The sequence below is a fragment of the Netta rufina genome (genome assembly GCF_964035555.1).
Source record: "Netta rufina genome assembly, chromosome: Z".
NCBI lineage: Eukaryota > Metazoa > Chordata > Aves > Anseriformes > Anatidae > Netta > Netta rufina.
This window is the reverse complement of record NC_140126.1, coordinates 77370945-77395569: the sequence shown is the minus strand read 5'-3', so window position 1 is coordinate 77395569 and position 24625 is coordinate 77370945. Positions and strand designations below refer to the sequence as shown.

Here is a 24625-nt window from a genome sequence, read left to right as displayed (position 1 = left end):
ACTGAAAGCGCACCAGCCATTGTTAGGTGCGACCAGCATATTTCTTAACCAAGTATATGACTCCATTTCTTGTAAAGGATACCTACTTCTGCAGCAAATGCTGTATGGATCTGCTGCCAGTCTTCAAATGCACCTGAATAGAGCTTTGCACACCAGAGAAGTTTAGCAAAGGCATAGAGAAGTAAAACCAGGCAAACAGTGACTGATACATCAGTAATCTTACTTTAAATATTTTTTATTTATTCCAGTCTTGACTGATTCTACCAAGTCATAAAGGGATAGTTACAACTATCTTTCCACTCATCTGTGCTCTGTTTGCAATAGAGTCTCAATTTGAAAATGTATATAAGATATCTTTTATTTAATCAATTGTATTTTAAATACTGTGGCATTTATCTCGCTGAAATATTTCATGTTCATGCTGTTTATGCTAATAGCAGGTATCGTTGGTTTACTTATTGTGCCTTTTTCCTACTTTTACCTAGAAGGATGTGAACATGCTTCAGCTTTCTTGAGGTCTGCTGCAGTTTTCTAAGGAACACTGCCAGTTAAAAATGAACTGAGTTTTATTTTGCATTTTGCTCCTAGAAAGCATTGCAGGATGTAATTATAGCTATCCTACCAGGGAACTAAAAATACATCTCTCAGTGGCCTTGGCCCAGGGACAATCTTCTTACTACAGAATTCAGGTTGTTCAAACACCTGGAGCTGCCTTCCTCTCCTGTCTAAACTAGTATTCTCTCCTGACTTCTCATTTCTGCAATCTACGATCTTACTTTGCACAAGAAAGTTTAGGAGCTTGCTAAACGCTGAAGGAAAATATATACCTAGTATCACTTCTAGACAACCCTAGCATCTAAATAAGTGTAGGCAGATCATTTGAGATGGAAGGAGGGAATACTATGTAATGCCTGTGGGGAAAGAGTGAAGCACGGTAAAGAAATGAGAAGTCAGTAATATCATCTCTGGATTAATATGAGAGTTGCAAATAGAAATAGGCACACTTTGGTGGAGATGCTAAACATAACTCTGCAAGCTTTTTCAGAACTGAAGTTGGAGGAAAGTTTAGCAATCAGTGAAGGAGAAAATTAGAAAATTACAAGACAAACTGAGAGATGAAGTTACAGAAAGTGGCAAGATAGTTGAAATGCATTATTATTCATTAAAATATGTTTACAGTGAAGTAAGTTAAAAAGTAGAAAGGCATTCTCTTACATTCTGTGACTGACTTGCAGGTTAAGCCATAGGTACTTACAGAAAGCTGGACAGTCAAAAGCAAAGAAATCTTAGGCTTTTCATAGTATCATAGAATCACAGAATATCCTAAGTTGGAAGGGACCCACAAAGATCACCGAGTCCAACTCCTGGGTCTACACAGAACCACCCAGAAAAAACAGACACCGTGTGGGAGTTCTGTCTAAATGTTTCTTGAACTCCAGCAGGCTCAGTGCCATGAACACCCTGGGCAGCCTGTTGCAGTTCCCGACCACCTCTGGGTGCAGAACCTTTGCCTCACACCCAACCTGACCCTCCCCTGTCCCAGCTCCATGCCGTTCCCTCAGGTCCTGTCACTGTCCCCAGAGAGCAGAGCTCAGCACCTGCCCCTCTGCTCCCCTTGTGAGGGAGCTGCAGGCTGCCATGAGGCCTCCCCTCAGCCTGCTCTGCTCTGTGCTGAACAAACCAAGGGACCTCAGCTGCTCCTCATACACCCTCTGTTGCAGACCCTCCACCGTCTTTGTTGCTCTTTGGTTTTATTTATTTATTCCTTACAGTTAAACTCAACCAATATTACAGACATGGTAGAACAAGAAAACAAAACCAGTCATCAGTCACAAGTGTGAACATCAACCTGAAAGGCTCGCTAAAGTGGATTGATTGATTGATGCATTGATTGCTCAGTAAAGCCAACATTAGGCCAAGTTACTTGCCTTCAAGTGATATTTGATGAAAAGTAGAACCTTTCAAAATAGTTCCTAATACATAAAAAAAAAAAAGATTTTAAGGAAATCACTAGGGAAATTTGAATTTGTCTACATGTATTAGTGCTCTATTGAACAGATGTTCTCAGAATTTTGAAAAGTACTGACGCCGTCTTTTGGTGATTCTTCTGCCATCCTATTCTGTGGTGGCTCCACACCTCTTCCAAACAGAAATTGTAGATCAGACTGTTTATAAGAACAGAAAGGAAACAGAAGAAGAAGAAATATTGCTTTATTCTACCTTACTTTCAGCTCTGCATGAAGGGACAGATTCAGCAAGGGCAGTGTGACCAGTTGACATCTCTAGGACATCAGAGAAACCATTATGTTGATGCAGCTATTTCCAAATAGTGGTGGAAAAAAATTATAGGATTTAGTCTTAACTGAAAGTTTAAGCCAGGGTATCCTCAATATAGTAAGGGCAGTATAGTTCCCATCTGTGAAATGAGACTTCAAAACAGCTTGTGGAAGTCTCTCTGCTCTTTTATGGAATCCAGTATCTCCATTTTGTTCCAAACATGAATATGGTTATAAAAACATAAATCAGAACTTTTTTGAATTTTATTAATGGAAATCACAGTATGTGTCTTATCCAGGTAACTTCAGTCTTAATTCTCATACAACTTAAATTGTTTTGCTGTCCCTATAGGTTTTCTGACAGCCAAAAGGCTTACTCCTTCAGGATCTAGACTTCTAATGGTCCATTTATTTCAGTGGTGATTGGTTATGAATGAGTGGTGGGGAGTGGTGTTTATTTTTTTTCTAGTACCAGTAGAAATGAGCCATATGTGAAGTGGAAGTAGCTCACATTCAGCTGGTAACTTTTTAAACTGTGACCTATTTTTCTCTAGAAAAAAATATCTACAAGTCTGTATTTTCCAATACTTGAGTAATGGTGACTTTTATGCTCTATTACACTTTTTATAGTGTTTGTCTTAAAATGCTGAATGATTTTCTTTCATCTGCAATTATATAAATAGCTGTAATTATCAAATATGATCCATGTTCTGATTTTACACTTTTCATAAAGTCAACACTTTGGATTTTGCTTCTACAGTGACACATACATTTACATTTTCAACCGTCCTACCCTCATAGCAGTGCAGTTGTGCTAGGTTCCAAATTTTCATGTAAAGGAACATGAGCATAGTTTTGCGGTAGAGATTTGTGTGTTCAGAAAAGCCTAAAATTATGTGAAAAGTACTTTTTAGAAATGTCTTTTGGCGTGTGACACTTCTGACCAAAATGGCATGTTTATTTCTGTAACTGTTAGGCAACTTTTAAGGAATTTTAAAGTTAGGAGCAACAGGGTTGATTTCCAATGGAAAAATCATATGCAACAGGGGGAGGACTAAATCCATCCTTTTTAAAAGCTCAGGGTAAAATTGGACACTTTGAATTGTAAAGAGGCTTGAGCTTTACACCTGGTTGTCACCCCTCTCAGCAGAACTGTGCTAAAAAGTGTATGTCAGCCTAAGAGTTCTATATTAAAGCAAAGTGAAATCAATCTGACGACAGGCATTAAAAGCACTTTTTTGCTTAGAAAATAATGTCTGTAACAGTGTTCATGGCAACGTTGCTAAACCAATGACATGGGTCATTCAGTAAACAATTAGGTTTTGTTCAGAAAATGTAGTATTAAAATGGGACCAAGGCTCAATGAACCATTCTCAGACATGCCTTTGATCTAATGTATCCTAGTAGGGCATTTGTTACTTGATACCAGGTATTATAGCTCATAGAGAAAATAGTATTGATTTCTCTGAGTTTGTCTGCATTTTAAAAGTCTTGAGACAACAAATCTGTTGAACTGCCCTGACAACAGCAATAGGCAGTGTGATATGGGAATGGTCTCAGTGAGCCATATTTCCCTCTTCTAATTTTAACCTGACTACTAAATTTGCAGTTTTAATAATGCAGCTCAGAAGCTGTTAAATGAAGGAGAAGAAATGACCCAAGAGATTCCACATTTTGTAAATATTTGCAGATTTTTTTTTTTTTGCCTTTTTTATTTCCACCTAACTTTTGCTATATGAAACTGAAAACAGTGACATGAATTTTACATTTCTAATTCATATGCTGTTTAAATCAGTGCTGTATTCATGCTCTGGGGTTCACTTTCTTGGAATTGTCAGCATTCTTGGAGCAAAGTCTTAGCACTTTCATCTATGGCTTCTGCAAAAAGATGTGAAATGTCAGTTACAAGTTGTAAGAAAAAAAAATAAATGAAAAATTTCAAGCTTCTAACTAGAAGGTTTTATTGGTGCTGGCAATCTTGTAAAGACAGGCAGTTTACATTATGATGTGATTGGATGATAGTATGAAGGTTCTTCAGATGAAATAAGTCTATCTAGCTGTAGATGTGTTTCAAAACATCCTGGCTGGTATAAGGCACGTTAAGTGAGTCATATCTAATTGTCAGACTTGCTTCCTTAATAAATAGCATTGCACCACACTAAGGAGAAAGAATGGAGATGTAATAGAACCATGGATTTGTTGTACAGATTATCATGAAAATACCATTATCAGAAATCTCTGCCTGGTAAGAAATGGGAATTCTTTTGCTGTTTTCTTCTGGATCATGGGACCAAAGTATTCTAACAAGAGCTGTCCTAAATACAACAAAAGCCTCACCAAGACTGATGTTAAAATAATACTTCAGTCTATTAAGTTTATGTAAATTTTTAAGTGTTCCCATGTTTTAGCCATTTTCAAGTTGACCTGTGCCTATCTAAAGAAATGGAATAACAGATAGTGTGTTTTAGATTCAAATCTTTCAGAGTCCACTGCTACCTGACACTCAGGTAACTGGATCTGAAATTGCAAGAGTGCTGAAAAAAAACTGTTGGAGGATGCTTTATAATATGTTCAAAAGACATATTTCTTCCAGACTTACCTCAACAAGGGCTCTACATTCTAAATGAACTTCTATATGTATTTACATTAATAGCAGTGTATTTGGGATCTGATACAGCTAAAGGACATATTTCAGTTTTAGTTTGTTAAATAGAAGTGCCATAGAAGATGAGAGGAGACATCATCCTCAGAGGTAGCAGACTAATATTTTTAATGGAAGAGGCTTCTGACTCTCCAAGGTGCAATGAAAATTATTTTTTAAGTCTTTTACAGTATAAACACCAAGCAGGATTTTGCTGGAGCCTTAAAACCTGCAGTACTTAATAGAAAGTCTGTACCATGCAGATATGTGAGTTATCTTTCATTCTTCCTAGTCTTGTGAGAATACATACAAGGGACAAAGCCTCAGGAAATACAATTGTCCTTTTAAGCTTAAAGGGTAAATGGATGATCTTGTGATTAGAGCACACTGTTTGGAGTTGCAGACATAGGCTGTTTGCGATTGTGCCAAAATTCTGTTCAGCCAACTTTTAAATTTCCAGGATAATCAGGAGTTGGGTAAAGCACATAGTGCACAGATATAGATAATACATAAATAAGGCTGTAAGAATACTCTTTAAAAATGAACAGAGAAAGCCATAACTTGGCAAGGAGGCTGTGGTATGAGTGACATGCACTGCGTGACATGGCAGTGACGGAAATGTCCGTATCTCACCCTACTGCTGAACACATTACAGCCTCGGACTCCAGGTGCTGTGAATGCAGATTTCAGAGGTTCCCATGTCAGCCTGGGACTTGCGAGGTGACTCATCTGCTTCGACTTCCAGTCCACAGTCACTGCAGCAACAAGCCCTGAAAGCTTAGAGGTTGGCATGCCGTGAAGGCCCCTTTACTCTTTTGCTGCAAGGTAATCCAGATATCAACGTTGCTGAAAGGCTGGCGGTTCTGGAAAGCTCCCTACATGTCAGCTGGAAGCATCCTTTGCTCAGCTGTGTGACTTTATTGAAAGCAGGCATTTCTGTGAAGTAAGCGTTTCCTAATTTTTGTCAGAAAGTTCTCACACAGCTGTACTTGCAGGCCTCCTCCTTCAGCTGTACGCTGGTCCCTGCTGCACCTGAAGATGTGGGTCAGTGTCTCCTGTCTGGGGTGCTCCCTTTTTTGTGTTCTGTTTTCTGCTGGTAGTCAGATAGAAGGAAATGGAAAAATAAAAAGAGCTGGGAAAGACAAGGGTTAATGCTGTGAAGTCTGTGGGTGCAAACAGGGTTCTGTTAAAAATGAAATGAAATTGGGTGGAGGTAGATAAAAAGAAATCTGAAATAATTGTTCTGTAGAATATGGCCTTTCCACATAGGCAGAAATCTTTCTCTTCACTTCTGTCTGAAGAGAGAGTCAAATAGAGGATCTCATCTCTTAATTAGAAAGAAAAATACTCATCAAACACATCTCATCACTGGAAAGCTAATGATCCACAGCTGCTAGTCTGAAAGGGCAGGCTTTTTTTCTGAACAGTAGGAAGTGTTAATCATTTTGGATGAGATTTCTTTTTAAAATATACTGTAGTTTGCAAAAGAATAGGATATTCAATATTCCAACTTAAATTATTTTTTGAAGTGTTGTACACGAGGGATAGTGTCATGTGTCTCCCTGAATGATCATTTAATGCATGTGTCTCTCACTAAGAGTATCAACTGACGTGATGTTGTAAATGGCCAGTTCATGCCTGTGACTCTGAAAATCTTGATCTCAAGGGGGAGAAGAAAAAGTCCTCCCTTATAGTCTTCTGTGTAGGAGATGGCAGCTATATTAAACTGTAACCTTTGAGACTCCCACTCCTCCCTTAAAATAGTTGGCTTGTTTCGGTAGTGATGAGGATCCTTTTTTTAAACAAGTTAAAGCCATTATTTCTGAGCCATCATATATTCAAGAGGGCAAACTAGATAGAGTCCATATTCCACTGGATGCTTCATAGTCACAGGCAAGTCCCAGACCTGCCCTTTTATTCTTGTTCCATAGCCTTTCTAGATATTTTTTTTTCTGTCCTTTATTTGTTTAATGGATGGATATGTAAGTTTTCTTCCCCATCATGGATGAAAAGAAGTCTAGAGAATAGCTTCACACTTCTTCCCTCTCCCCCTGTCTTTGAGGTCCTTTGTGAGTAATATTGAGCCCCTGTATTTTCTTGCTGTTTTGCACTAGATTTTGGGGTTGTTCATTTTTACTGAAAAGTTCCATCTGCTATTGGGAATCTGCTTGTTTTCTCCCTTGTGTGTTCCTGTGAGTGCATTTTTGTTCTGGGGAAGATAGTGAGGCCATTTCACTTGCAGTGCCATCACTGTGCTGGTCTCATGCAGCATACATCTCATTTGTGTTGCAAATATAGGGACCCTGCTTTCCCAGTGCCTGGCAGGTGCCTGAAAGGAAGAACTAGTTGAAATTCAGCCACGCTAGATGGAAATGAAGCTGGCAGGTCAGCAAAATCATCTAAAGGTGTAATATCCACATTGTGGAAAACGTATGTCCATACAAGTAATAAAAAGGTAATATTTTAGCATAATATCTTATTAACCTTCAAATTACAGTATTTTAAGGAATTAATAGCCTTAAGGATCATTTGGCACTCAGAAATTTCAGGTGATGTGTATTTGAATGGGAACTCATTGACGTCCTGGAGTATAGCTTATGTGATGACCGTGTTCCACAGTCTATTGTCAGGTCAGTATCTCCTGAGACCATCTGGGTTGCTGGCTTCATTTCTCAGCAGCCAGGATATTACACAAGGATTTTCTTTCCATCTTTTTAACCAAAGTTGGGATGGGAACATAAGGGGGACTGTATGGGTTACCATTTCTCAACTGGTAATCTCTGGGGTCTGTTTTGCTGGTAGTGCGATACTGTCTGCTCACTTCCAAAGCTCCCTCCATCATGTATGCATTGACTTAGGGCCTTTCTGGGGTTAATGGGTGCAAGAACTTCTTGCTTTCCTTTTGAGATGTGAATTCTGTTTATAAGTTGGTCATATCAAATTTACTGCATCGAGTTCCTGCAGATCATGCTCTCAAAAGGGTAGTTAGCAAGCTCATGGAGAAACTCTCAAAATCTGTGAGCTGTTGTTTGCTTCTTATTCATTACCATTCCTAACAGATTTCCTTTTAAACTAAACAACCTAAAAAAGATGTTTTTCTTTCAAATGAAATATTAACTGTCAGAAGTGCCAATATCCTCTTACATATGTCGCACTCAGTGCTTTTTCAGTTCTTTCAGTATTTATCGTGTTTGTCTTGTAGTCTCCCAGGACTTCTGTATGCATACCATTCAGTGATAGGGGAGTGAGGTAGCTTAGTTGATCTTGAGATAGGAGATTACTTAAAACAAAGATTTTTTTTTCTTTTATATGGAAGCTTGTATTTGGTAAGAAGATTTTGTTTTAAATTGAAACAGAAGCCCAGCAGAAGACTGTTAAAATGCCCATTTTCTTTTTACTTAAGTTTATATATCTTGGTGACTAATTTGGCAAAATAAGCCACTTTTTAGTTTGCATGGTTATTGGCATTGTCTTAGGTTGGCAAGTTATGTGATGCAGCACCATCATCATTAATTTTAGTTGGTAGTAAAAAGACAAACATTCCAGAGGTTAACTATTTGGATGACAATGGCTTAGCAAGATATCTGAAGCTTAATTGTAAGATCAAGTAAATATCATGATTTGCCATAATACTTCCATTTGTGGTTTTGGCCATATTAGGAGAAAACAAACTCAAGTTATGGTTAGAGCTGGTTATAACAAAGGGGGTTTTGTTCCTAAGGAAAATGGGATGTAAAATTGGTTTTAGTATGACCCCATCTATACCCAAATATCTTTACTTCTTTCTTGTAAACCAATTATTCCACGCTTGAACCATCAGGGAAAGGTATCTAGCTGAATGTGTCTCGGCCAGACAGCTGCAGCATCTGACAAAAGTTTAGGACTTCCTGACTCCAAAAAAGTTATCGAAAAAAGTCATCACTATACCAATTCTCAGGACTGACAGATCTAGGGCTGAAGTCCACCTTATGAAGCACGTCACAGCTCTGTGGTGTACAGAGCTGTGTGCTGGAGGTGGGTTTCTGAGGGGGTCCCAGTTCCCTTGTGCACTCATGGAAGCTTGCATCTCTGGGAGACATCACCCACCACGCTCCAGGCCCTTCAGCAAATGGAAGTTGTTGTAGGGGTGGACTTCGGCAGCTGCTCAACACTCCTTTCAATCCCATTTTCTAATATTCTGAGGTCATTACTGTTTCACCATGTTTTCGCTAAAATACTTGCATGCTGTTTGCTTGTTACTATGCTGGTTTTTTTGTTTGTTTGTTTTTTGTGGATTTTCTGTACAAAGGAATTTTCCACATTTAATTACTTCTTCTGTTTGTGTGACATTACTACAACATTATTAAGTTCTTTATTTTGAACAGCAAATTAACTTTTTGAAATAACTAACTTTATTACATTGTGATCTAATTTTTATTCCATTTTGCATTATTTTGTCCACATAAGCATGATTTTATAAGAAAACTATTAACATTCCATCTTAGGCTATCCTGTATCAACTTTCATAGAATCATAGAATTTTCCTTTGCAAAAGATAAGGTACAAAACAATGAAAAGATTAGCAGTTGTTTTGCACAGGTAAGTGGCTACTTGGTAAAGTGGTTTAACAAGTTGCCTGCCTAAGCATAGGTGATTTACTTTAGAATGGTTTTAATTTGTTGCTCTTAACTGAGCATAAGAATTTAATGTAATGCTGAGTTGAATCACCTTTTTTTTTTTTTTCCTGCTCTGTCTTCTAGCTTTTTCTTTTTGTGGTCTGGAACTTTGAGCTCTACATGATACCACTGGCTTTGTTGTTGCTGTTGGCATGGAACTACTTCTTGATCATATCGGGGAAAGATAACAGGCAACATGATACAGTAAGTCTTCTCTACTTCAAGCACATACATGTCCTTTTCTTTTTCTTTTTTTTAACTAGATAAAACTTTGTTTTTAAATATGACATCTTTTCGAAAACGTTTCAGTTTGGAAAACTCAATGGACAGTTTCCCCACCTGCAATTTAATTTTTCTCCAGCTGGCCAATGAATATGCCCATTTTTGTTGAAAATGTCTTTTAAAAATATAGAACATGTACTATCCTCAGAATAGGGTTTGTGTGGGAGCAGAGATGAGAGGCTTATAGGTCAGGAGAAGCCAAATTCTTTGAAAATGGTTGTGTGAGACTGTGTCCTTATGTTGCATTTTTTCTTTCACATACTGAAGTTAAAGGTTAAAATGATTCCAAATTGTTAACAGTTTCAGAATGTATTACATTTTGTTGGATTTCACAGTTTATCATTTGTATGTTACAATTCATTGAGTTTAGTAAAAGCATTTTTTTCTCTTCATCTAATCCTATTATATAATTAAATGCATCTACCTGGGATGTAAAGTAGCAGACATTTTACTAATAACTGATATTAATTTATTTAAAAAAAAAAAAAAAAAAAAAGCATAATTCAGATTTTCAGGAGCACATATCAACAGTTGAAGTTGTTTTCTGTGCAGTGCAAATTTTGTAGTATCTAGACAGCTTAAGGATTTTGCTGAGCTTTATTAATTTAATATTCATTTCAGTACTTACTCCCTAAAAGCAGTGTGCTGTCCAGGACACTACAATATGTATGGATAGCTAGATGGACAAGAAAAAAAAAGAAAGGGTTGTGTGATTGGTCTTAGAGGACAGTGCTTAATTAGTCGTACTCTATCTGGAGTTTGGTAACAGGTGGAGTACCACAACATAAAAGGACCTGTCCCATTTGTTGTTGTCTTCAGTGACCTATAGGAGGTGACAGACTGCACTCCCATCAAGTTTTTGGGTGACACCAGGGCAGTGAGACCAGTTGATACACCACATGTGCCAGTCAAAGAGACCTAGGTGTGCTGGTGGAATGACCAATAGCTACCTCATGAAATTCAAGAAGGAAAAATGTGAAGTCTTGCTCTTTGGGTGGAATAATACCTTGACATGGTACAGAATGGAGACTGATTGTCTGGGAAGCAGCTCTCCTGAGCTGGACCTGTGTGTCTCAGTAGACAGCAAAGTAAGCATGAGCCAGCGCCATGACCTGGTGGCAAAAAGGAACACCAGCATCATGGGCTGCATTAACAGGAGCACAGCCAGTGGACTGAAGGAGCAATTAACCTCCGCTGCACAGCACTTGCTAGGCTGCGTCTGGAATACTGCCCACTTTTGGACACCCCAGTTCAAGAAAGATGATTAATGCGAGTGAGTTCACCGGAGGGCTGGCAAGGTGGTGAGGGTGTTTAAGCACTCACCGTAAGGAGAAACGGAGAGAAGTGGGCTCAGGGGTTGCAGGTGACCCAAACAGCTGCCTTCCACTGCCTACAAGGAGGATATCAAGAAGTTGGAGCTAGGTATTTCACACTGATATATGGTTGGGAGAGCAAGAGGCATACATTGAAACAAACAAAAAATATCTTTTTTTGCCATGAGGATAGTTAAGCAGTGGAAGAGGTTACCCAGGGAGGCAGTGCTGTCTCTGTTGGAAGTTTTCAGGTCCTGACAGGCTAAAGCTGTGAGCAACTTGATCTGACCTCACAGTCGACCTTGCTTTGGCCTGGAGGTTGGATTAAACACTTTTTCAGGTTCCTTCCAGTCTTAACGGTCCTATGACCTTAATGTGACCAGAAGAACTGATCCAGCCCTGATCTTGGCACTGATATTACCTGTCTGCATCAGTAAGACTGTTAGACTTCAAAGGGTCATCTAAAATTAAAGGTGGGGATGATAGAGATACTCACTAATCCTGAAGATTGTTACAAGTATAGAAAAAGCCTAAGATCAAGATTTAAGAGATGCATTTCGTAAATCACAGCCCTTAGTCTCCTGCTGCCTTTAATGCTTAAAGCTTCTCAACCTGTAGATTTTATGAGTAACTGAAATCCCTTGTGAAAGGAGAGATTTGCTTGTAAGCTGCAATACATTTAATTTCTCTCTGAAATAACACCTACCTGTGAAGATTAATTGGGTCACGTAACTTTGCCACCAAAATATTGAAGTTATTGATGAGCTCTGTTCAGGACACCAAGTGATGCTCTGAAAATGTTCCTCTTGCTGAGACTGCTTCAGACCAAGCCACACAGTTCATGTTAACCAGTCAGTTTCTTCCTAAATATTTCATATCTGTGCTATTAATTACTACTTTTTATTTATTACAAGTAAGGTGGGACCTCATTTTTAATGAATTGAGCTTGGTTATCATCATGGTGAGCATCTGTCTTCTATGAAGTGATCTACTGACTTACTGAATGTCTTTCTAATTAACTCACAAATCTTCAGTAATATCGCAAGCCCTTAGCTCAGGTCATTAGCACAGTATCATTAGATTAGGAGTCATTTAAATATTTCTGGTTTCCTATGCAGAGTGTAAATATTAACTAAATTAATTAAGCAGTGTTTCCTAGTGGCTAGAGGATGCTTCGGGATTCAGATGATCTGGCTTCTGTTTCCAGGTCTCCAGAGATTTTTTGTGTGCCTCAGTGAAAACAATGACTACTTATCTTAGAAATATTATCTGTCTTTAGAAGTTACTTTGGAATCCTCAAGTTAATGATAATGCAAAAAGATAAATGTATTTGCTGTTTCTATCTTACTGAATTAACACTAGAGAAGTGTAATTAAATATTGTTTGTACATTATACTTTTGGGCCTTGAAAAGGAGCTTAGAAGAATTCTTTCCCATTGTAGCATCCCTACAAAAACAATTATCAATTGTCTCATCAATGCAGGTATTAGAGACTGCACTTCACTGCAGATCAGTGAAATAATTCACTAAGTTTCTGTCCACATCTGAGTGTTAGTATGATTATTCTGCCACTTACTGCAATTCCAACAAGTTCAATGCACAAATACCTTCTTGAATTAATTGTGCAATGAAGATGGGGCACGGTGGAGCCCCAGGTGTATCTACCAGTAGAATATAAGTCTATTGGAAAGTCCAGTGGCGAGGTGAAGCTGCATAGTTGGTATTATTGCTTTCATGGATTTTTCATGCCTTTCTTTGCATGACTGATCATCACTGTTGTTTTAATCAAATGCTGGCACAAACTTCAGGAAAAGCATTGGATTACATATCACTTTTACATTTAGGTCAAAATTAGTTGTGTTTCTGAAAGGCACGCTTTCATCAAATACAAACTCTTGCATTAAATGCTGGGGTAACTGGAGAGGTTTCATGACCTCACAGAAGGAAGTGTAAGAGTCAGCTATACGTAGATTTAGTGGACAGTTCTCTGAGTGAGTGTGAGAATTCAGGACTGATCTAAAACGAATGAACGTTTGGTGTTAAGTCGTGTGGCAGGAACTAAAAATCACAGAATAAATATTTCCTCTGAGTATTAAACAAGGAAAAATCACTAGGAAGACATTCTTAATGCTTTCCTCTGAATTTTGCAGTAACGTTTTTGCCTGAAGCTTATCTAACTTCTATCCCCAAGGATATTTCTTGATTTAAGGAAATACCATCCATATTCTTGCACTTCCTTATAGTCATACTCCTAAGTATCTGACCTCATGAAATAATTTATTTTTAGCATGACTGCAGTTCTGATCTTAAACAATCCCTACGGAAACACAAGATGAGAACTGAGTGGATCTTACTGCTTTCTGTGTGTGCTTTATTTATTTATTTATTTATTTCTTCCCAGTGTCTTTTCACATCCTCTGAGGGAGAGGTATCAACTGCTGCCACTTTCCCATCCCTGCTGCCCGCTGCTCCTTGTCATCTGTGCTGTGGGAAGCAGCCCTTCCTGTCAGCTGCTGACGAAGTGCGGCCGTTACATATTGCCAGCCCTGTGCATGTTACAGGTACAGGGTAGCCAAGCATGGCACAGTGACAGACTGCCTGGGCTGCTCAGGGAGAACAAGGGTAGAGGGAGAGCAAAGGACTGGATTATTCCTCAGACACCTTAATTCTCTGGGAAACCCAAATAGCTTTGCAACAGATGAGCAACCAGATAAGTTCATCCTCCACACAGCTGTAATTGAAAGACTTATATCCAAACTAGCAGAGGGCATGCTGTGGTTTAAAGCTTCTCTTCATTCATTTTTAGAAACTGCTAAATATTTTGATGTTTTCAGATACACTGTACAAAAAAAAAATCTCTCCTTTCTAGATCACTGAGAAAGAGCAGCATTGCTGTCTGGGACCTTATTTTTTCCAGTTTTATTTTTAAGCAATAGTGGTAGTTATTAGAACTTCATGAAGCTGGTGGAAAAAAGAAAATGTTTTCTGATATTCTAATTTAGGCACTGTTCTGATTATCTGCTGGAGCTGCCTAACTTAAGGAGTGGTCAGATAATTCCTCAAAGTGATTAAAATTGTTCCCACTCTCCAGCTGCTCTTGTCCCCTTCCCTGCGATGAAGTAGTTGATTGTGCAGTTGGAACACGTTGTATTGCAAATGAAGCCTGGTTTGCATAAGTTACCAATTAAAATGTTTTGTATTTTTTTCAGTTAGGACAAACTGTGACAGTTTCTCAGCCATTGGGCAGGCATGTTGGATCTGTTCTGATGACACTCCAAGCTCCTTTTTTTCCTTCACTAAGTAGGTTACATGGAGCCCAGGTGGTTTTCCCTTTGATCGTGCCATAAAGAAAGGGCTGCAGGAGGTGTCCAAATCTTGCAGGCCAACATCCAACTGCACAGGCATTACCAACAACAGGGACTTGGTTTTCATAACCAAGGGTCCTCTTTGAGGACTTTGAGACAAGATCCACCTCACCAAGTTGGGCAAAACCACTTTTCCCAGAAGGTGGCCTACCTGGTGAGGAGAGCATTAAACTTGAAATGATGGGGAAAGGTGCAGTTGCATGCATGCAAGATCACGGAGACATGGTGGGACAGACCTCACAACTGGCATGCAGTGGATGGATGCTGGCTATGTAGTCATGACAGGCCAAGAACTTGAGTTCAGCAAAGGAAAGACGAAGAAATTGGAGGAGAAGCTGAGAGAGCCTGTTCAGCCTAGAGAAGAGGACACCCAAAGGGATCTTAACAATGTGGATAAGTCCCTGATGGGTGGGGAAGAAGGATCCAGGTTCTTCTCAGTAGTGCCCAGTGACAGAACTGAAGTCAGTGGGAACAAACTGAAATACAATATTCTGTCTGAGCACAAGAAAAACACTTTTGTTATAAGAGTAGTCAAACACTGGACCAGGTTGCCCAGAGAGGTTGTGGAATATTCGTCCTTGGAGGTACCCTTGGACATTGTCCTGGGCAACCTGCTCTTAGGTGGCCCTGCTTGAGTAAGGAAGTTAGACTAGATGACTTCAAGAGGTCCTTGCTGACCTCATCCATTCTATGATTCTCTCACTGATGTTGCTAATCCTGCTTTCCTTTTGGTCTATTATTTGTTAGTTTGGTTTTTTTTTCCTAAGCAATTTAAAATTTAATAAGAATAATGCACATGCCTGGAGTTACCTATGAATGTTCTTCTGCCATATACACCCCTATGGAGAAGAGGTTTAATCACTTCAGTTCACATCCTGCATTTATAGTTAATACTTAGAGCCTTAAAGGAAATATTAAACAGCTAATTTCCTCTTGAAGTTTCAAGTTGCACATGTCATTGCATAGAAAATGATGGTGAGCAGCTGGGAGTTAATGTGCCATACACAAATTCTTATGAATCTGTATAATAGAGTATATACACATATTATTAATCTTGTAAGAGTGATATAAAATGGTACAATACATCTTTTAATTTCACTGGAGATTTTTTGCGAAATAAGCTTTGATGACTTATGTTGCCAGAGTATATGTTTCTATTAAAAGTTAAAGATGTACTCATTTAGGATGAAATTTTTAAAATGGAAGAAAAATAACTTCTGTAAAAGATAACATTTCATTTTGTAATTTTGACCAGTTTGTGTGGGTTCTTTTTATATAGTCCTCCAAAGTGATAGCAAGAGGATTTTTCTGATCCTAAACAGAGTTTACAGCATATGTGGGTTTTATATGGTAATTTATTTTAAAGTAATGATCTATACTCTGATTTTATTTATTTATTTATTTATTTTATTGTGGGTGTTCTGGAAATTACCACATGAAGAAAAACAAAAGGTGGAAATGGGAAGAAGGATGCTTATATCCATCTCACTGGATTCCCTCTTTCCACACGAAAGAGTGGTGAGGGTGGATGAGCTTGAGTCAGTAGTGTCACAATCAGTTCAGCTACAGATAGAACAGCTTTTCTGAGTAGAGTCCAAATCATTTTGTCATGGGGACAAGTCAGCAGTGGGCCAGAGCCTCTGGTGTATTTGAGGCTACTCCTGTTTGGCCAGAGAGCAGTACTTTGCTATACAAACAAACCCCACCAGGAAAGGGCCTGACTCCAGGCACCTGTTCCCTGCTGGCGTGAAAGCTGTGTTACCACAAGCAAATAATGAGGTAGTGACTTGCTTTTTCTTCATTTCTACGCATTATGGTCTTAAAGTGTGAAATAATGACTCCATAAAGCTCTTAGTTTGACGGGATTTCTGCAGACAAACACAAAGTGTTTGGAGCACAAACACAAAGTGATTCAGATCCATTGCACATGCAGTATCGAGGTCTTTGTGCTTGAAGTCCAGTGCCTCTTCTGTTGGGGAGTCAGCAGGGATTTCTAGCTGAGGACTAAATTTTTGCTATGAATCTGTGGCAAAGATAGACGTTATTGTCCCTGTATGCTAGCTAGCTTGCATTCGGAAGATGTGATTTACACAAGATGATACGAAAGAGGGCCGTCAGGTTAGCAATTACATCTTGGCTTCTAGTTTTGACTCTACTTTGCTGAGAAGTTTTGCCTCCAATATGATAGCAACAGCAGCAGCCACAAAATCTGCAGAGCTTGAGAGCTGGTGGGATAAACAGAGATGCACAGAAAAATATCTGTGCAAAACTAGTTTAAGTCATTGACACCTCTAATAAGAAAAACAGTTGTTTTTCTGAAATGGTTTTCAACATTATGCAGAAGGGGTTTCACCTTATGTTTGCTAACTGCTGCTAACTAGCCAAATGTACTCTGTACCTGGAAATAGAAAGTGACACTCGATCTGTTTCTGCTTGAGGCAGATGGCAATCAGCACATCACTCTGAGCAGTGCTGCGATGTCCACGAGTTTTTCTTAAACCAAGCAGCCTCCCTTACCATTGCCAAATTGATCGGAACTGCAAACCTGCTCTCCGTTTGCTACTGTCACTAAAAGAATTTAGAAAGGTTTTTGTAAATAGGTCATCATCTGCCTGTGTGTGCAGCCTGGATGCTATCAGAGCACAAAGACCACAAGCAACACGTGCCTGAATATTAAGTAGTCTGCTGTCTTCATGCAGCTGTTTGTTCTTTCTATATGATCCATATAGTCAGGGAGGAAAAAGAAACGATAGCCCCGCTATGGGACAGAGGCTTTTTTAATAAATCAGAAAAGAAACATGAAAATGTCAGCTTAATCAAGCATTTAAATTTTATTAATCAAGCCTAATTTTTATGAGTGCAAATAATCGCTGAAGCTGGACAAATTTGCTCTAGATTGCATCAGAAACATAATTTTAATATTTAATGGCCTGCTGAATTTAAATGGAGAATTATCTTTATGAAACATGCTCTTCATAATTTGCCATTAAATGAGAAATGAACAAATCAACATAAATCTTACATAAAGGTTATTTAACTAAATGTTGGTACTATAAATATTTTAAATGCATTATGCACTAATTTAACAGTCACAGAGTACACTATATAAAGATATAAGTTGGGCAGGAAGCATTTCTCTCCTGCAGCATAATAGAATGTAATACTGCAGTTGGCTGTCTGTGCTACAGTTAAACGAGACTGTCCACACTGCAAGTGTAATCCTTGCATCAGAGGTTTTCATAAAATATTAGAGTATGAACTAACCCTTTGCTAAAACTTTACATGGCTGTTCACATACCAATACCATTTACAAAAAACAAACGCACTACAGAATTGGAATATTTTGTCTGCCTTTGGTCACTTCAAGACAAAACACCAAAATCTAGCCATAGATATTTCCAGCATTTAAAATATACATATATATATATATATATTTTTTTTTCTTCCAGTCATACATCAGTCATCTGTTAACTTAAATTTTGCCACACTTTTTCAATTATAACCTTGCAATATTATTGGCATCTAAGAGAAAATTGAAGTTCACTGCACATAGATGCATTTTTTCTATGAGACTGTTTTAATGATTTTTTTTTTTTTGCATTTGCATCAAGATTTACACGGCAACAAGACTGACTTGACAACTTATAGCAGCTATTATAAACAATCAATATTTTATAAACTTAAGATCAGTTTAGTTTGCATTGAAAATTCCCGTAGTCATGTGAATTTTTTATTTAACTTCAGTTTGTTTCCATTTTCCTTAGAAACATTTTAGTTCAGTTTAGACTTTAATAACTTTGGAACTATAGTACAGTGCTAATATATTAATCCAAACGTATCAGTATCTGTTGTTTTTTTTTATTTTATTTTACTGAAATTGCATTAATATATGTATTATATACATTGTCACATAAAATTAATAACAGATTTTTTTCCTACTGAAAAGCTTCTCAGCTCAAAATTATAATGTAATAGATTGTGTCACACTCACAAGCTTAGATTTATGTGGATAAACGCAGTTTTGTAAGAGTCAGATATCTGGTGCTACTAGAATCCTAAAATTACATCAAGAGAATTAGTAACAATTAGAAGCACCATTATCTCTTCATACTGTTATTGATACAATAAGCTATTTTATTACGGAGAACTCTCAGAAAATTTTGTGAAGCTGCTTTTTAGTAGTCCTGTATAGCAAACGTATTGTTGATATTTAGCCATGCAGAGAATGGTTTGCTTTTTTGTTTGTTTTGCTGAGCTGAAAATGAAGCATTCTAAAACCAGAAATATGACATTTTCAAGTGCACAGTACATGTTGAAGCCTTTAGATGGAGACATACTTCAAATAAACGCCTAATATTCAGTTCACAGTGTATTGTGTAAATACTAGAAAGAGCTAAAATAGGGAACCAAATATTGGAAAAAAAAATAGGGAGAAGACAGCCTTCTACTTATGCCATTTTGTATAAAAAATGACATATTCTTAACTATTTTAGCAACTGAATATTGAGGACATATAAAGCTGACAGCAGGAGAAAGGTTACATGTTCTTATAAACTGTATTTACTACTTATGCATGTTGCCAAGAAATTTATTATACTACAAATAAAAATTCTGTTGTTGACATTACAGAACTACATGTAATCAGTAGCATGCATCAAAAAGCATCTGATAGCCATATTAAAGTCTCATTTCCTATTAAGTATCAGACTAAATTACAACATGAGCACTTCCCAGAATAAGCTAACAAAATGCATTCTGTAAGAAGTAATTGTATTTGAGTGTCTCTGTAAAAATCAGGAAGTATTTTAGCAGCAAAGTACTAATGCTTTTCTTTTTAGTCTGCTGTCTTCTGTACTGCAATATATTCAACCTTACTGGCAAGCTTATCACACTAATTATTATTATATCTAGTGTTTCAGTTATCTTGATGATTACTGCAGATGAAATACCCCAAGGTCAAAACATTAATAGTATAAATCAGGATCGGTTGTATTCCAGATATACTACAGTACTAAATCAGAATCTGTTAATTTGATTTTTATTTTTCTTATAAATGCAGTATGAAAAGGTAGACATTTTAATTAAGCTGTATCTCTTGCAAAGTTTCTCCTTAACAATTCAGTGAAAGCAGCAGACGTCATGTTGTGAAAATGACTACAAAAACACAGCTACAGTGGGCTTACTGGTGATGAATGCCTTTGCTTCAACTTTGAAATTACCTGAAAGAGCCTAAATGATTTTACACATCATTGTTAATCCATACACATTGCATAATTTTATATTGCATTTTACACAAAAACACCATGAATTGAGTGACAGGCAAACGTATAATACAGTCTACATCTAGACAATATGTGTTACATGAAATCTAAACTGTCCTGAGCAGTACAATTCTGACTGCACCCTTTGTGTGTCTAAAATGTATTTAATTCTGAACCAAATCTCATTCGCTTATATTTTGTCTTCTGAAAGTACCTTCTTCTGTACCTTTACATGAAAGTCAAAATGTCTGCAGATATTTTGACACTGTAGCATATGATATAGCATAAATTGTTTTCTTTTGTTTTTCACTTAAGACCACCTATGTTTGAAGGACTAAACCAAGTAAGACACAAGCAAATCTAGAGAAACACTAATGCTATGGATTGTTGTGTACATCACATCCAAAAAAAAAAAAAAAAAAAAAAAAAGCTACTAAGGTAACAGACATTAGGCAAACCTTCAATCTGGTACTGCAAGTATCTCATACTGATATCATATAAAGTCATCAAAGTTACTAAGTTACTTCTGGGCAGGTGTTTCTGTTGGATTTGCCAAAGAAATTAGAACAGAAGACAATTCATGAAGTAACCTGCGGTGTGCATGTTTTGTGTGAGAAACAGCAGGCTGACACTAAGAAAGAAGGGCATTTAAAAGTGGTGTTAAGTTTCAATGTGCCATTTTTCCATGAAGCACTTAGATTCAGGATGAATTGTAAAGTTCTCTACAATCACTGATTGAAGATGCTTGTAAATAATTACAATTTATAGCATACTTTGCAGGCGTTGATATTAGAAGTTGCAATTAAATGTTTTTTCAGAAGTCCCATACTGGTTTTAGATCACTAGATCATTTTTAGAATAAATGCATCTTGCAATTAACTAACTTACTAAGAAAACAGCATTCTAGTCCACAAGTATTTGGGCTTTGTCTATGATGCAAATACAGTGGTTGTGCTTTCTTCTGGTAATCTTGCTTGACATAGCTACACCTAGATGCTGCTTTGACAGAACAAGCGCTTCAGTAATCTTGTATGAATTATGAATCGCACAATATTTATAGACAAAGTTCTTTTGCCTCAAAGAGGGTAGGAATGGGTCAGTAGCAATGTCAGTGTGTGGTAATTAGTCTGTATGCTCTTCCCGATTAATACATTTTTAACAGGGCTATTTTGCACAGAAAGGATCTTATTTTGCAACACTTAAACAACATCTGCTTACTGTTTAGCTGTGAAGTAGCTGACATGCCATATTTGAGGATGTCTACATGTGTTTTTTAAAATGTCATTTGTATTAGTATTACATTCAAGGAACAGTACCAAGAATCAGGTTCTTTCAAGACCTTCTACCAGTATGCGGCATATAAGTCTGTGACAAGTGACATTACAGAAGGTCATGTCACTTTTAACTGCTTGCATTAGATCTTTCTGATTTCCCCAGTGCCCTTCCTTTGTTTGATTAATACTACTTGATTTCAAGCAAGCTATCGGAAGGCATAATTTAGAGTGAGTGTTCTAGGGGCAATCTAAGATTTTTGCCATAGAACTTTTAATAAAATAACTCTAATGTTTCATTTTATCTTCATATGCTTTTTCCTGTTCTCCCTCTCTCTCCCTCTACCTCCTTTTCCTTCTCCTCCCTCTCTCCATTATATCTCCCTAAGGTATAATGGTTGACATAGAGATTTGAATAACTACTATGTTGCTTCAAACCCAAGCAGCACATACGCGCTTTATTTGAATAGCAACGAAGCACTATCAAAGGGAAAAAAAAATCCAAAATGGATTTTTTTTCTACAGTATTCTTAGTACGATGTTAAACTGAAATCTGTTGCTGAGATTCACTGAACGTATCTTGAAAAGCCTTACTGTGTTCTGCAAAAATAGGTTGTACTTCAGTATACAGCTTGTGTTAGGCTTCAGCATACCAATTATTCATATATCATACAATTATGAAGAATCTGTTTTCTTTGTTTTAATTTCTGTCAAAGTTCTGAAAACACTCGAATTTGGTGCTGTAATAAATTGTATTATTGTGTCCATATTGTCTGAACATTCATGGTATTTTTAACTCTTCCTTTTGAATTTCAAGAGAAGCGAGGACGTGGACTATGCTTCATATTCTTTAAAGAATAATTCCTGCATCTTGGGCATGTGAACACTTTTACTACATTTTATTTTGCTACAGTAATTGAATTCTGTTTCCTTTCCAGACAATTCAATACTCTAAAGCTCAATGTAATTGATGGTATGACTAACCTAGAACAAGAGCACAGATTGGTAGTGGCTTTTGAATTAAAAAATGGAATGGAGGAGCTGGAAATCTGGGATCAGGGGATTTCAAAGGACTTTTTATGTCCTTTGAACAAGCTAACATTTTGCTACTCTATAGAAGCTTGTAAAGTAGTTTGAGATCATTAGATGAGGAAGGAAAAAAAAAAAAAAAAAAAAGTGAATTTGAAGTATTATTATCCAGATAATTTAGAATGGGTATTGTCATGTAAGTGATTTCAGTGAGGTGCCATCATTTGCAACAATTTTAGAGGTTTCCAATTCAGCTAATTGTCTCCAAGCTAACTTTAGCACTAAAGTGAGATAGGCATTCCACTGTTCAATCCTGTCAAGACAAGGAATTTCTGGATGTACATAAAAGAGATCTTTAAGTGTCTGGGGAATATTAATGTTGAAAAGTAAGAGACCTAGTGAGTTTAGTCAGCTCCAGGCGTAGTCAGTATCTGAGTCAACAGATTTAGGTTTATACCTTGGGCTTTAGTCACCTAATGATGTAATTACAGACCTTTTTTGTGTGTGACAAAACTGATTTAAGAGGGTTTCCATCTCATTGCAGCCCTTAACAGCTTGTTTTCATCCTCTCCTCAGTTCACCAATTCCTCTGTAGAGCTGATGCAAGCAATTATGGAGATGTTCTATAAACTGCACGAAAACCATCCACATAAGAAGTCTTAGGGTGGATTTTCTTTAAGAACTGGATCATTCCAATGATGTAGTTACAGCTGAGCTCCACGAGCACTTGGAACAGTGTAGGAAAGATAAGAGTGAGCTACCCTGAGAGGAACAAGTAGTTGATGCAGGTTTGTGAGAAACTGAAGATGTCATTGCTTCCACAGAAAGGTCTATGCAACTGTGTACTCAGGCACCTCCAAGTTGGATCCATAAAATGGAACACTGAACTAAGCAGGAGCTAACAGACATTACAAAAAGACATTTTCAACACTTCCATCTCTCCATGCTAAAGGGTTCAACTAGCCTATCACCATCTTGAACATTTTGGTCCTTGTCTCTGATCCTCCTTCTTTAAGAAATAGAGCAGAGCTGACCCAGAGGGGGAACAGAGGAGAACATGGGGGGGGGGGGGGGGGGGGGGGGGGGGAATTCCTTTTCACAGCAAGTGTCTGAAGCGGAGGTGTGGTTCCTCTGGCCTTTGTGTGTTCTCATCTGCCTCTGCCTTTCTGTGAAGGCTGGCCTCAGGTCAGAGGCTGCAGATAATCCAGCCCGTTAGGCCCTTCCTGTTGAAACTGCTCTGCTTTGCAGAAAAAAAAAAAAAATAGAAGAGGGGTTGTTCATTAGTTACGCAGGTTATATTACTTACATGTGCCATTGGACATGCTTACTCTTTACTTGTCTCTGTGTTTCTAGTACTGCTTTTGATTCTAAGCTCCAGAACACAGTAACCAGTAGATATAACTGGGGGCTCCTCCAAAATCCCACAGATGTTATTAGAAGTGGTTTGGAAATGGATTCAAACAAGGATGAGCATCTGGAATTGGAAATATGACCTGTGCAGCTGATGTAGGCAGAGTACTTCGCTGTGGGTGCATGTTATATCAATGTTATGTGTTGTTTACATTTTGCCTAGGCCATTGGAGCATTATTAACTGGGATCTTCTTGATGTTTGAGCTAACCCATTCCTGAATTTCGCCCTTGAATCACGTTAAAGTCCTTCAGTTCTTAGACATGGATTTCAAGCAGATGTGTTTGGGGACTAATGTTTGTTGCAGCTGTGTTTGGTGACTAATGCTGAGGTTATAATTTGAATGTGTTATCCTAAATGACAAGTACACTTAAGCCATTTGTGACTTCAGCTATATAACAAAGTAAACTATCACTTCATATGGTGGCAACTCTATAACATAGGCCAAAGTACTAATGTTTCATACTAATGTGTTTTTTTCCTTCTCTTGACCTTTTTTTCTGCGTGTTTTATAATGCATAATACATGGTTTTTGTTAGGCATCTATATGACACTGGGCTAGGTGGATCTTTGCTGAGCTTCGTTATGGCTGCTCTTACATTACAATAAGTATTTACTTATAAATAACGATATAAGTTGCCACATCTTTCCTCATATAAGTGGGTACCAGTTTATTTCCATTCTGTCAACAGAGAATTTTCTCCCATCAGGTAGGCTGAAGAGTTAATCACAGTGTTATGAGAGAGGGATTTGTGACTTCATATCATAGAATCATAGAATGGGTTGGGTTGGGTTTTGAGACAGATTCAGCCACAGCCCATGTTCAGAAAGTCATTTCATTGCTCTGTAAACTGGATTTAATAGTGGTTCATTTAATGCTCATTCTGTGATTAATAAATCATTAATATTTGTGAAATTAATTGAATGAACGTATATATTTCATAGTGTTAGACAAAAAAATATTTAAATGGAAAAATACATGTGTACATGTGGCAGCTACAGTTAGCAATGAATGTGAGGAAAGTTAGATGCACAGATTGTATAAAATCACTATTAGAAACATAGTGCTAATGCTAATAGAGCATATGGTATGTGTCACTGTTGTAGATCATAAGAGACAAGC

The 24625-nt window shown here is 37.6% G+C and overlaps 1 protein-coding gene across 1 annotated transcript in view; it reads left to right on the top strand.

Annotated features, from left to right (window-relative positions):
* MCTP1 (multiple C2 and transmembrane domain containing 1) overlaps positions 1-24625 on the top strand; it is a gene marked incomplete at both ends in the record, with an annotated part of 279396 nt that overhangs the window by 215759 nt on the left and 39012 nt on the right. The window contains one exon of the mRNA XM_084304750.1: positions 9657-9776. Coding sequence (XP_084160876.1) covers positions 9657-9776 — 120 coding nt within the window. The remainder of the gene's footprint in view (positions 1-9656; positions 9777-24625) is intronic.